Source organism: Clinocottus analis, unplaced genomic scaffold (assembly GCF_023055335.1).
Source record: "Clinocottus analis isolate CAN_PGR_092001 unplaced genomic scaffold, fCliAna1.0.p SCAF_8, whole genome shotgun sequence".
NCBI classification, from domain to species: Eukaryota; Metazoa; Chordata; class Actinopteri; order Perciformes; family Cottidae; genus Clinocottus; species Clinocottus analis.
Genome location: NW_027176240.1, coordinates 8,777,595 through 8,789,663, shown reverse-complemented (window position 1 = coordinate 8,789,663; position 12,069 = coordinate 8,777,595). Strand labels below are relative to the sequence as shown.

At 40.9% G+C, this 12,069-nt stretch overlaps 1 protein-coding gene across 1 annotated transcript; it reads right to left on the bottom strand.

The window, feature by feature from the left end:
• Nucleotides 1-1,850: 1,850 nt before the first annotated feature.
• LOC137780198 (filensin) lies at nt 1,851-10,379 on the bottom strand. The gene is made up of 8 exons (XM_068568625.1): nt 10,006-10,379; nt 9,022-9,082; nt 8,630-8,725; nt 6,536-6,628; nt 4,832-4,945; nt 3,892-4,112; nt 2,998-3,089; nt 1,851-2,851 (listed from the first exon to the last, which is right to left on the bottom strand). The coding sequence occupies exons 1-8, from the start codon at nt 10,377-10,379 to the stop codon at nt 1,851-1,853; spliced, it is 2,052 nt and encodes a 683-aa protein (XP_068424726.1).
• Between the last annotated feature and the right edge of the window lie 1,690 nt (nt 10,380-12,069).

The following is a 12,069-nucleotide window of genomic DNA, read 5'->3' as shown; positions in this document are numbered from 1 at the left end:
AATTATGTTTCTTGAGAAGACACTTTGCAGCCACTTTGCATCAAATTATATATTAAATTTACAATTCAAAAAGGCCCCCCAGTAAATACAAACCATTATGGAAACCGTCAGCAGGTGAAAGCAATATTAATCAACAGCAGAATAAAACACAACAGTGACATACAAACCACAGATGACAACAAATGCCACATCAGCGACTGCAGCCAAATGAGGAAAGTAGAAAATGAACACCGCAGCAGAAGACCTTTAGAACGTTAGCTACCCAGGATACACCTCTCGGTGACGCAATATGGCAGGTGTGTCTGATTTGGATCACGTAGCATGTCGGTGCAACAATAAATCAGTGATTTATTAAGGAAGATGCAACCTTTTTTTAACTGCTACAATTACCCTAACCATAACCGTACCTCAAAAGAACCTGGTTTTCAATTGTATCGCCGCTTTGGCAGAATTACATCAAGTAAAAATCCAGAAGAGCTTCACACACCCGGCCTCTCGGAACGTGAACAATCATCATATATCATCATGTATTTTGCCAACATAAGCAGAATGCAGTGTTTCCTCTTTAGACCTTTGACCTGTTGTGGCCACAAAATCACCAGCAGTGTTTTCCTCTGCTGCTGATTTGGCTCATTTGTTAAGGCCTTTTCGTGACACTTTTGTGTAAAGTCAGTGACGAACACACCATTGCTGTGATTAAAAAGCACAAAAATAAGAGCAAAATTACGGGGAAAAAAACATACTCAAAAAAGTACCTTATAAGCACACATAAAATACTTTGTTACGGTAAGGAGAGTAACCACCCCTGCTGTTTTCTTCTTTTCATGCATTAGTTGTATTCTCTTTAAGGTGACAAACAACAACGCTGCTTTATTGGGTCAAAGATGTCTTATTTTCCTCAAAAATCTTCTCTCACACCTTTTACTCATTTGGTCTTTCATATATGAGATCGTATTAGTTGTTCTTTTCCTCTCACTAATCTATTCTTTTAGGAGTCAGAGTGAATAGTCAAAATGAATGAAGGGACATTGCGAACTACTCAAGGTCACTTTCCTGACTTTACTTCAATGTCCTGTGGATGCTGCAGCAGAATTCTTAACCAATAAGTGAAAATACTTTGATCAACATCTGTATCTGTTCTGTACATCAAAAATAAGGGTGCATCTTTAAATGCTAAGGAGTATTGTAAATGTACATGTGTGGACATGTACATGTACATGTCCACACATGCACATGCACAAGTGGTTTTAGGACCCTTTAATTATGTGTGTGTGGTGCTTGGTGCATTGCGTCCGTCTAAAAAGCAGACCAGGGTGTTAATTGATTGTTGAATCTTTTTTATTATTCAATATATCAAAGCAAATTAATACACAGCAAAATAATGCTGAGGGCAGGCAGTGGCATCGAATTGAACAAATCAGCTCAAAGGGGAAAGTCAAAGTTCTAAGACAGATTTCAGAGGGGTGGCACAACTTCTCTTTTTTTCTTATTAAATTGTATCGGTGGCATGGAGCTTCGTTTTTTCATTGTCCCAAGTTTTCAGACAGTAAAGGACTCATGGCATGACCATGAGTGTTAGGGTCGAACAACAACAGCCGTACTTATGGAACCAGCAGTACGTATTCTTGTAGCAAGACCAGAGACTGCAAGCAAATGGAAGAGCATTGAATATCAAAACAGGAATGTTTGGTTGGTCTTTAAGCTTGGTTGGTTTCCTTCAGAGACAAAACATATTAGATGTATTATGGTAGTTTGAGGAACAGTGGTATTTATCAGTATTGTCTTCTTGAACCTGAACCATCTAGGACCCAAATGGAGTTGACTGACTCTTCATGTCAGGTTACGTGGTTTCAATGCTTCTTCTTGCTGGACTTCTCGATCATGGTCTCCACCACCATTGAAGTCTCCTCGTAACCTTTAACTTTGCGGCCGTTGGAGAACTTCTCCACAGACTCCACCACCTCCAGCTTCTCGTAGCTCCTTGCGTCTGGGGTAAAGCTGCTTGAGCTGTTGCTGGTGCTGGTGCTGGAGCTGGAGCTGGAACTGCTGCTGGCACCACGAGGCGCAGGCTTTGGAATGGGCCCAATGTCATCCTGGCTTTTCTTGGGATGATCGGCAGCTGGGGTGGGATCTTTTGGGCGAAAGGGTGATGGGAGTGGGCTTGGATCTTCCGGTTGAGGATCTCCGTTCTTATTCTTACCTTTACCGCCGTTGTCCTTACCTTTTCCACCTTTATCATCGTCTTTTCCTCCTCCTCCCTTGGAGGGCGTAGGGGGCTTAGGAGGCCTGGGATCTACTATGGGCTGAGGAGGTTGAGGTGAAGGTAGAGGTTGAGGTGGAGGTGGAGGAGAAGGTGTGATGGGTATGATGGGTGCGTAAGGATCATAGGGAGGCATCATTCCATCTCTGATTGTAACGAAGATGTGGCCGGCTGATGGCGTGGACGTGTAGAAGCATGGGTCTGGGTAGCTTCCGTCGCCAGTGACAAGGACATAACGACCCTTGGTGTAGAAGTCAGCGATTGGCTCGGGCTTCTTGTACTTCCTCATTCTGTCTCTGACGATGTTACACAGAGTGTCAAAGGCCTTGCTGATCTGAGCTCCGTCTGGGACATCCTGTGGAGACACTCCGGTGAACACAGGCCTCTTCACCCTCTCCTCCTGCACGTCCACAGACAGGACCTCCTTCGGTTCTTCATCTGGCGCCTCTCCAGCAGCTCCTCGATTTCTATCCTCCTGTCCACTGTCCATCACGTCTTTCGGAGTCAGTTCTTTTTTCTTCAGGACTTTCTTGGCCAGGATCTTCTGGCGGGGCTTGATGCTGGTGATATCTTGGATAACCTGGGTGATATCTGGACACAGATGAGGCCAGAAGTCAACAAGATGTAACTGGTGAACTAAGAAAAGACCAACATAGCAGCAATGGCAGCTGATTGCTTGTGCATTCAAAAGTGAATCTCAATGTAAACCAGCTGTGATGTGCTCATGGAGCCCTCACCTCTCCCCCTGCTTGGTGCAGTGGGTGTGTGAGTGTAGCGGTAATTAGCGGTGAACAGGGTAATAGGAGTGCCAATTATCGCTGAATTCAACCTACAGGAAAGAAAGCAGTGAAATGTCAGCAATGAAACAGCCATGAACTCAACAGCGCAGCTATGCATAGAAATCTGCATTGGTAATTCCTATTTTTCAAAAACAGGAAACAACTGGTAACTTTCAATAAGAAGCAAATATAGCTCATCTTTTATAAGAGAAAACCGTTTGGTGTCACCCAGTGCCATCTGTTGGCGGATTCTGCACTCTACACTAACCCAGTTACAACAGCATGTGAATGGACATTTTACAATTACACTCAAATTACCCATGATGTTGTTCAAAGGCTAGTCCTGATATTCTTGAGAGTTATAGCTTTAAGCTTTTCTGTTTTCTCACAAAGAAGTGAGAAAACACTTTTTCCCTATTCTACCTTTTTGGATGTGCGGAGGTCAGTAAACAGCATGACCTTCATGCAGGGTGATCAAATTTAGAAAAAATCTCATTTAATTGAATGTAAAAATCATACCACGATGACTAAACATTTGGGATTACAAATGTTTTTCTTTCTTTCTTTCGAGAGATAATTTAGAAAGAATGTAAATCTTCCAACAATTTTTTTGCAGCCTTTGATCTATGTCTAACTTGATTTAACCCATGTATCCATAATGTGATCATGTAAAAAGCAGTTTGCGTCGCCTTTACATGTATATTTAATTCAATTGAGGTCAAAATGATTTCTCAGCTATTATTAAGAACCTTCAGTTGAGAGCTCTGTGCCATTTTGGCCCTTTTCAGTCAGGCATTGCATCCTTGTTCATGTGTGTTTTCTGTGTGTGTCAGCAAGGTGAAGGTTGTCTACCTGTTGTCTTCGTTCTCGATGATCCTCTTGTACCTCTCTAGCTCATTCTCAAGGGATGTCTGGTACATGGCCAGGTGGCGACATTCACTGGTGAACTTCTCGAGGGACCGCTCAGCTTCCTCGATCTCCTTCCGTAGAGATTCAATTTGCTCGTTGTACATTTGAATCTCATCGTCATAACTCTCCTGTGTGTTTTTGATGGATTGCTCCAACACTGTAGTCTAAAAGACACGACAGAGGCAATGTTAATTAAGGAATTGGGATTTTTGTTTAAAATTGCAAACCCCCTTGAGTTAAAAGTCAAATCAGTCTTCGCCGTCTGTCATAAGGTGGTCATGGCTGACATCTAGTGGTGCATTTGCAGAATCTAGCTATGAGCATCTCGGTACAGAGGCTGCAGGGTTCCATTATTAGTTTGAACTCAAAGTGAAATGTCTTGGTGTTAACTGCATTTTTTTCCATTGGGTTGGTCTTATCACTGCCGCACACAGCTGCACTTTAAATCTCTCCCAGACGAAATCTCCACACATGAGGAGGCATGCTCAGACGATGTTCAGTGCACTTGTTCAAGCCAACACAGGCTGGACTTTTCTCACTGAGGAAGAAAAACTGAATTGAACTAAAACATGAAAAGCACATATTGCTTTTGTATGAAGTGAATCAATTGCTGGTCTTTCACATACATCTTTAAGGTAAGCAACAGACTGAACATGGACACAAGAAGGAGTGCCTTGTCCCTCACAGGATGCGATTTAATGCAATTAATAATAGAAAAATTATAGAAAAATAATTTTCCAAATCATGCGATTAATCTTTGCCCAACCCTTGGACTGACGGAATAATGGAAATCCTGTTTAATGTGCCACTCTTTTAATATTGTCTTGGTGGTACAATAAAACCCGAACATGTAACCTGTTGTCATGGTGACCGTGTGACCCACCTCGGTGTGGAGGCGATGCTTCTGGGCCTGCAGCTGACAGAGGGCACTCTTATATTCCTCCAGCTGACTCTGCAGCCCCGGCACTTTCCTCTGGGCCAGCAGCTTCTCCTGCTCCTTTAAACATGGAGCACAAATCAATTATGACATGCAGACACGCACACTTTGCCTGGACGCGTGAATGTTACACACAGACTCACACAGCCATCAGTCATGGCTCTTCCTGAAGTCTATTTCTATTAAAAGCTTGAATGATTGATTTTTTCATAAATGTAATGTGTCTTTAACAATTGCATTGCCTACAGCAGTGATGTTTTATGTTTCATCCAGTCTTAAAATGAACCTCTTGAGTGTGTAGTGTCCACTATCCAGGAACTGAATTAATAATATGCAAATGACGTGAGTGGCTGTTTTTAGAGCTTTACTCTGTACACCTGCTAGATCTATTGGAGGTAGTCATAGTTCTCAGTAGTCTTAATGCACAGAGTTTCCAGTATTTAAACATACATTGGCAGCAGGGGGCTTTTGTATGAAGCAACAATATTAAGTTTTGCATTCATTAAAAATCATAATACAAGACTGAGATGCATCTCTACTGCAAATTATCTTCTGAATTTTTCTCTTCGATGCATAAGACTGCTATGTTGAAAAACAAGTAATTAAACTAAATATTAAGGTTGTGAAATGTTGCATTCCATATTCTATGTAAACTTGATGAGCATTAATGTCATTAGTAACACCAGCGCAGACTTTGCTGCCCTGATGAATGCACAAAAGCCAAAAACGGTGTGTTTACATGTATTCATTGTGGTATGTGGTAAAAAAACAAACAAAAAAAACAAAAACAAAGGATCGTTATGATCACCAACTTACACCTGCACTACCTGCACTCTCTGGACTACTGTTAACTGTTTCCCAATGTCTTATTTTGCTGGTCTCGCTTCATATTTATCTTTTATATCTCGCTTGAAAAGAAGTCTGAAGCACAGAATCCAGCATCAAATTCCATATATGTGTGAATGTACGTGGCCATTAAAGCTGATTTGATTCTGATTTACACCCATTTATTTTAATCTCTATACATACAACTGGATTATTAAGTAGCTTCATAATGCTATGTCTCTTCTTGTTTACCTTTGTCATATTTTCATTGAATTTGAGCTCAAAACAGCAGCTAAGAAATGTGGCTCTTTAGCTCTGCCTGTTGAGATTTAGCTCAAGCAATTAAACAATTTCTGCATCCAGAGCTGCTCTGCCTCTAAGAAATGTTTGTATGAATAAAACCCCAATCTCCTCCACAAATGCCTGTCACTCTGACAAGGTTGCTAAAAAATTAGCGTGCACAGCATTTTTTCCTGCTATTTGCTTCAATATGTGTCCTGACGCTCTCAACCTGCAGGCCTGTCTGTGTGGCCGATGGACTGCTTGACTGTCTGCAAATGCACACACACACACACACACACACACACACACACACGCGTATACACAACAAAACACAAACTAACGCATGCACAGGCGACCAACTGAGAGAATGGTAACCTCATCAACCCCAGAAGCGTGGCCAGTGCTGACACACATGCAAACAGCATCCTCTTCCTGCAGGGACTGCAGCACACACACACGCACACACACACACACACACACACACACACACACGCACACGCACACACACACACACACACACAGTGCCAACATGAATGACCTTACCTCGGAGATGCCCACTGACACATTAGGAGCAAGGGGAAGTGTCTGGTTGATTTGCTGTAAAATGTTTACATAGGTCTGGATCTCAGCAAGATTCTGTGCAGGGAGACGACATAAAAGGAAAACATAAAATACAACATACAACCCAGCAAAAGGATAGGCATCCCTAAGCCCTATGTTGAAGCATTTTATCTCCTCTGCACGCAAACCTCTTGCATATTTACTTCGCACTCGGCGGAGAAAAATAAAATATCCAATAAAAGGCTTTCACTTAGCTGAAATATATTTATAAATGGCGCTCTAATTTCCTTACAGCAAAGGGAGTTTCTTCTAAATTTCCATTTGTACAAGTGTGATCTTAAACTCTTAGACTCTTAGAAGAAGAGACATATTTCCCCTTTCCAGAGGGATACTTCAAAGCTCAGGACCACAAGCCTAATATTCATGTGAGACTCCCTATTCTCTTCGACATAATACAGTGACAGCAGTGCCCTTTGATATGCTATCTCAATATTGCAGAGTCTGGGTTTAATTCATCATTTAAAGTACAGTGCTGGGTGGAAATGAAAAAGGGCTAAATTGCTTGGAAAAGAAAGTCTATAAGTATGCCTGATGCATAATGTAACAGTTGTCATTTGTCTCGGTGTGTGTGGGGCCACTGTGTTGCACCTTAAAGCCACTAAAGACGATAATATTTCAGTGTTTCTGTGTTTCCTGTTTGCCTTCCTGCCACGTGTCAAAGCATGTGAAGACCAGTGTTACATTTTCTCTGTAACGCTTTCCTCACTCACATCACAGAAGGTATATTGTTGTGAAAGCCTCAGATACATCATAACACCTTGTCATTTGAGGAGTAGCGGCCTGAAGCCAGGAGTGTTCAAACACAATTGAAAGGAAAACACAAGCCGGAGTCCTAAATACTATTTTAAACTAATATTCTTTGATGTGGATTCATTTTCTCGAGTCACTGTGAGTTATCCAATAAATCCATGTAAAATATAGCCAACCAGAGATTAAAGATACTGTCAAAAAGAACAATATGGGAACACATTTCCAGCTACGATTGCCCTTTAAAGAGCAACATGTCAGCGATATAAACTGCAATGAACAATAAATATAAACTATTAAAGCCATTGCTCAGTGAGTGGTTCATATGGGTCTTGTTTCTGCAAGCCATCGATAAGGACTTCAATGATGTGAGCATCAAACGATTGTGTCATTTTTACATTGTCTTCACTCCAACATCAAAACATATTCATTTATATACTGATTAACACTCTTTGGTCACTGACGAAACATATTTATTCATGCTAACCTTTTAAATATTTAATTTGTTTACTGTGAATAAGCTTAGAACGATCACAGAATAGACAAATAGCACATCATTTTCGCATTTACTGCTGTATTTTTAAGATTATTTGCAGTACTGTCTCAGTGCAACTCCAACCTACTGAAATGTAAATTACATTCTTAGTTGTCGGACCCTTTTGTGATACAACTAGAAGTGTTTTGGTATTAATTGAGTAATAGAATTATGAGACAGGACATACTTTCTTTCCTATAATTTAACCACATGGTTGGTGTTGTTGTTGACTAACCAATAGCAGGACTACACTGGCAGCAATAATGTTTCCCTCAAAATGTATTTGCCAAAACTAACAAACAACAAAAAGAAACATAATTTCTGGGATGCAGAGTTTTTCTGGGGCTTTTATAAATGAAACAGGTGGACTGTCCAATGAAAATACATCTGCAGTTATGAAATAAAACACACATTATGAACGTAAAATACAATACAGATGCCATTAAAGTAGATCAAATCTTTAGGAGGAGCCTGGACAATCCATAACTACATGTCTGTTAACGTTAAAGAAGAATTTCTTATTTGAAGGAGATTTTATTAAAAAAGTAGACAATTACAGAAATGTATTTATGTTGATGTAATCAAAACTAGTCTTTTGAACATGGCAATACTGAGGTCTCATTGAGATCGTATTGGATTCCTCTTCAACATCTGTATTGTATTGTACGGGTTATTTGAGGCCAAGGAGTTGCACAGTAGTTTCCTATTGAACATTTACCAGTTGCGCCACTGACCTTCTTGTGTCTATCTTTGGTGGAGTTGATGTCGTCCTGCAGGAACTGCGACTGGATCTGGTATTCCAGGTTTCTCAGCAGAGAACTGTCGGCCTCCTGCCGGAAGAGAGAAAAACAAACAACAATAGGAACCAAACTGTGGAGGGTTCAGTGTCTGAACCCAAGTGTATTTAGTTCATCAAGAGCCAAACTGCAGTCTTACAAAACGCTTCAGTGTCATCCTGACCATGTAAAATCCTGACTTTATATCATGTACACTGTCTCTTTCACATGCGCAGGGTTTTCTATGTTTAAATGTTGGAGAATTATGATGAAGTACAATAAAATACTACTAAGATTAGTTTTTATAAGGAACACTTTATTTGATCAATCCAGTTTATTTGATACAGTACCTTGTTCAATTGTTCCAGTGTGCCGCGCAGCTCTTCTTGATAATCACATTCATTTCTATATCTGGAACATAAAACATCTGGATTATGTGTTAGTCTTATATAAAAGCAGGAGAAGGTATCATCGCAGTGAGACAGGACAGATAAACCCTCCATCAAATGGTATCCTTGCAGATGTTATATTATTGCTCAAGTTTTAAGAAACCCAGATTCCTTTTACCACATCAATGCAACTAAGGAATTAAAAAATTAAAAAAGCGAGTTCTGCGGACATGTTCCCTAAAAAGGATTTTTCCACAAAATTGTCCTGTCAATTATATCAAAGGAACCTTATTTGTTCCTGAGGTACGTTTGTTTTAAAAAAAATTGTTTCTAATCAAAGTCTATCTAGATAGCAAGTTAGTCAACTAAATAAATGTTGGACTTTCACTCAGAAGGCAGCTACTTGTGTCCCTTATGAAACCAAACATATTCTCAACTGAATGGAAACCGTGATCTTTAAGAAAAAATCTAACCAAGTGGTTTGGTTTCAAATCACAACATTGGCTATGTTTTTAAAACCGCAACCTTATTATTATTATTATTATGAGCTTTATTCATTAGATCCCATGTACCTCCATTACACTTACTTAGTTGAGGCTTGGATATGCTAGTGTGAGTGGGGAAATGTGTTTTTTGCTTTGTTTGTTTGAACGGAACCTTAATTTCAGCATTATTTCTTTAGGGTCTTGTTTTATGACGACCAAACTGTTTACAGAATAAATACATTTTTAACAAGTTGCATGATTACCTGCTTTTAGGGCAGTAAATTAAAATTTGACCTTCAAGATTGCATCCATTCTGTATATTGATTGTATTGGTCGATATGATTTGCTGAAAACTATCGATTATCAGATTTTTTTTTCAAAGCCAGCATCTTCACTTCTGGAGGATAGCAGTTCTGCATCCCTTCATTCCTATAGATGTCTAATCACTCCACCCTCTTACTTGCTGGTGAATTCATCCAGCATGCGGCAAGCATCTTTCAGCTCTCGCTCCAGTTTGGCGTGGTCAGAGGACAGCTCTCGGATGCGGCGCCTGTTGACGTCAGTCTGCTCTGTGAAGGCCTCCTCTAGACCGCTGGCCTCTTCCATCCGCTGCAGCGTCTCCAGCTGCTTGCGGAACACGGCGTTGCGCTGCTCCAGGACTCGTGCCCTGTTGATGTACCTGGCAAAGCGGCTGTTGAGCTCCTGAAGGCTCTCCCAGCCCTGGATGGCCGAGATGCCGGCAGAGGATTCAAAGTCCGCAGGTTCCTCATCAAAGACATCTGAACGCTCATACTTTTCCTTGCGCACCTCGTGCAGGTAGCTGGTCTTGTACATGGTGGTACGCTTCCCTCCCGTGGGCTGGTGGTCTCCCCGGAGTGCTTGGTCCCCTTCCGCACCTTTATTGGGTGAAAACTTGGGTGCTCACCCTTGGCTGTCTCATGCTAGACTAAACGCTGCACAGCACTGGCTGTTGGCGAAATAGCTCCCAAAACCTCCCTCTAGCTGTGACCGCGCACATTACGAGCCTGGGGCCTTCCACAGGTTATTGTTTGCCTTTGTGCCAGAGATTAGAAAAGCCATGCTGGTGATGACAAAGCAGAACCACAAACACAAACAATTGGTTGGCCCGCGAAAGCACTGGGTGGTAGCACACCATTATTTTGCTTCCTAGTCAGCTGCTTTCTAGATCCCTGTTTGATATGGCAGATTGGATGGTGGCCCGCCACAGGACAGAAGGGAACATTCGTGGAGCGCAATTTGTGTGGACTGTGGAGAACTGTTCCTGCCAGAAGTGGCCAAGTGTTGACACACTGAGTATGCTGAAAACCAAAACCATTGTTTTTTTTTTATCATGTTTGGGTTTATGGTCTCAAAAATGTTGCACCGGTCACCCTGCAGATCATACAGTTCAATGAGTGTTTACTGGTTGTTGATTGAACGTGTTCTGTCTGTAAAACTCTAAAACGGGGAGCAAACAACAATCCTTTTAAGCAAATTAGGTTAGGTCCTAAATATGTAACAAAAGTTTCAGCCTTTCTACAGATTATGTTGTTTGTTTTCATGACAATCAAAGAGAAGAGACGATATTCAAATGCAAAGTATGTGGCAACTTTTGTTTTTTGCTGGGAATTTGGCTTTGGAGCTGTTATTAAGATACCTTTTAGTTGTAATCCTCAATGTGCTTTCAAGGTATTTAGTTATTACCCTTTTGTATTTCAATTATGTCCCTTACAATAACATTTAGCAGAGATGAGAGTAGGAGTGAGTGATAGAATGAGAAAGAGACAGAGGAGCTTCTGCTTTCGCTCTCTACCGGCTGTGGTACAAGGTCAGTCAAAATGTCCCTCTCGACAGATCTAGCGAGCTGTAAAACAGCTGAATGAAACCTGTCAAATGACTTCACATCAGCATTTTAGCATATTTTTGGCCCAGTAAAGCCCACGGCTCAAGGACAGACTGATAGCTACAAAAGCTTGCAGTATGAAAAATAAGATACGAGCAAATGTCATGAACACAACAGAGTAACAGATAACTAATGTATTAGTTATATGTACCTTTACATGCAGTAGTATCCAAAAATATCTGGATGTAGTTCAAATGAAAGTGCAATCAACAGACAATGAAACATAAAAAGACATTTGTTGTTTGAAAGGCAAAATCCTTCCTTCCAAAGTTAGGGTGACAGAGACTATATCACAAATAACTTTACAAGTTATCTCGTATCACATTATCTCGTTAAGTTATCTGGAGTTTCACCACATTCACTTTCATACACTGATCACAGAGCCTGTCATTCAAGGTGCTAAACTGCTCATCTGGATCTAATCCAATGCTAAGTCACTCACACACACACACACACACACACACACACACACACACACACACACACACACACACACACACACAACTTTCGAAAGGTGGAACCGAAGAGTCCCAGCTGAATGAACATTTTGCCAAAACAGACTGCCTCTGTGTGTGTATATATATCTATATAAATATATCGATATATAAATAGATAGATAGA

Coding starts and splice junctions, on each gene's coding strand:
- LOC137780198 (XM_068568625.1), bottom strand. CDS start 10,379: ATGTACAAGACCAGCTACCTGCACGAGGTGCGCAAGGAAAAGTATGAG. Junction 8,726..9,021: donor CACTGGAACAATTGAACAAG/GTACTGTATCAA, acceptor CTCTTCCGGCAG/GAGGCCGACAGTTCTCTGCT. Junction 2,852..2,997: donor TGCACCAAGCAGGGGGAGAG/GTGAGGGCTCCA, acceptor ATCTGTGTCCAG/ATATCACCCAGGTTATCCAA.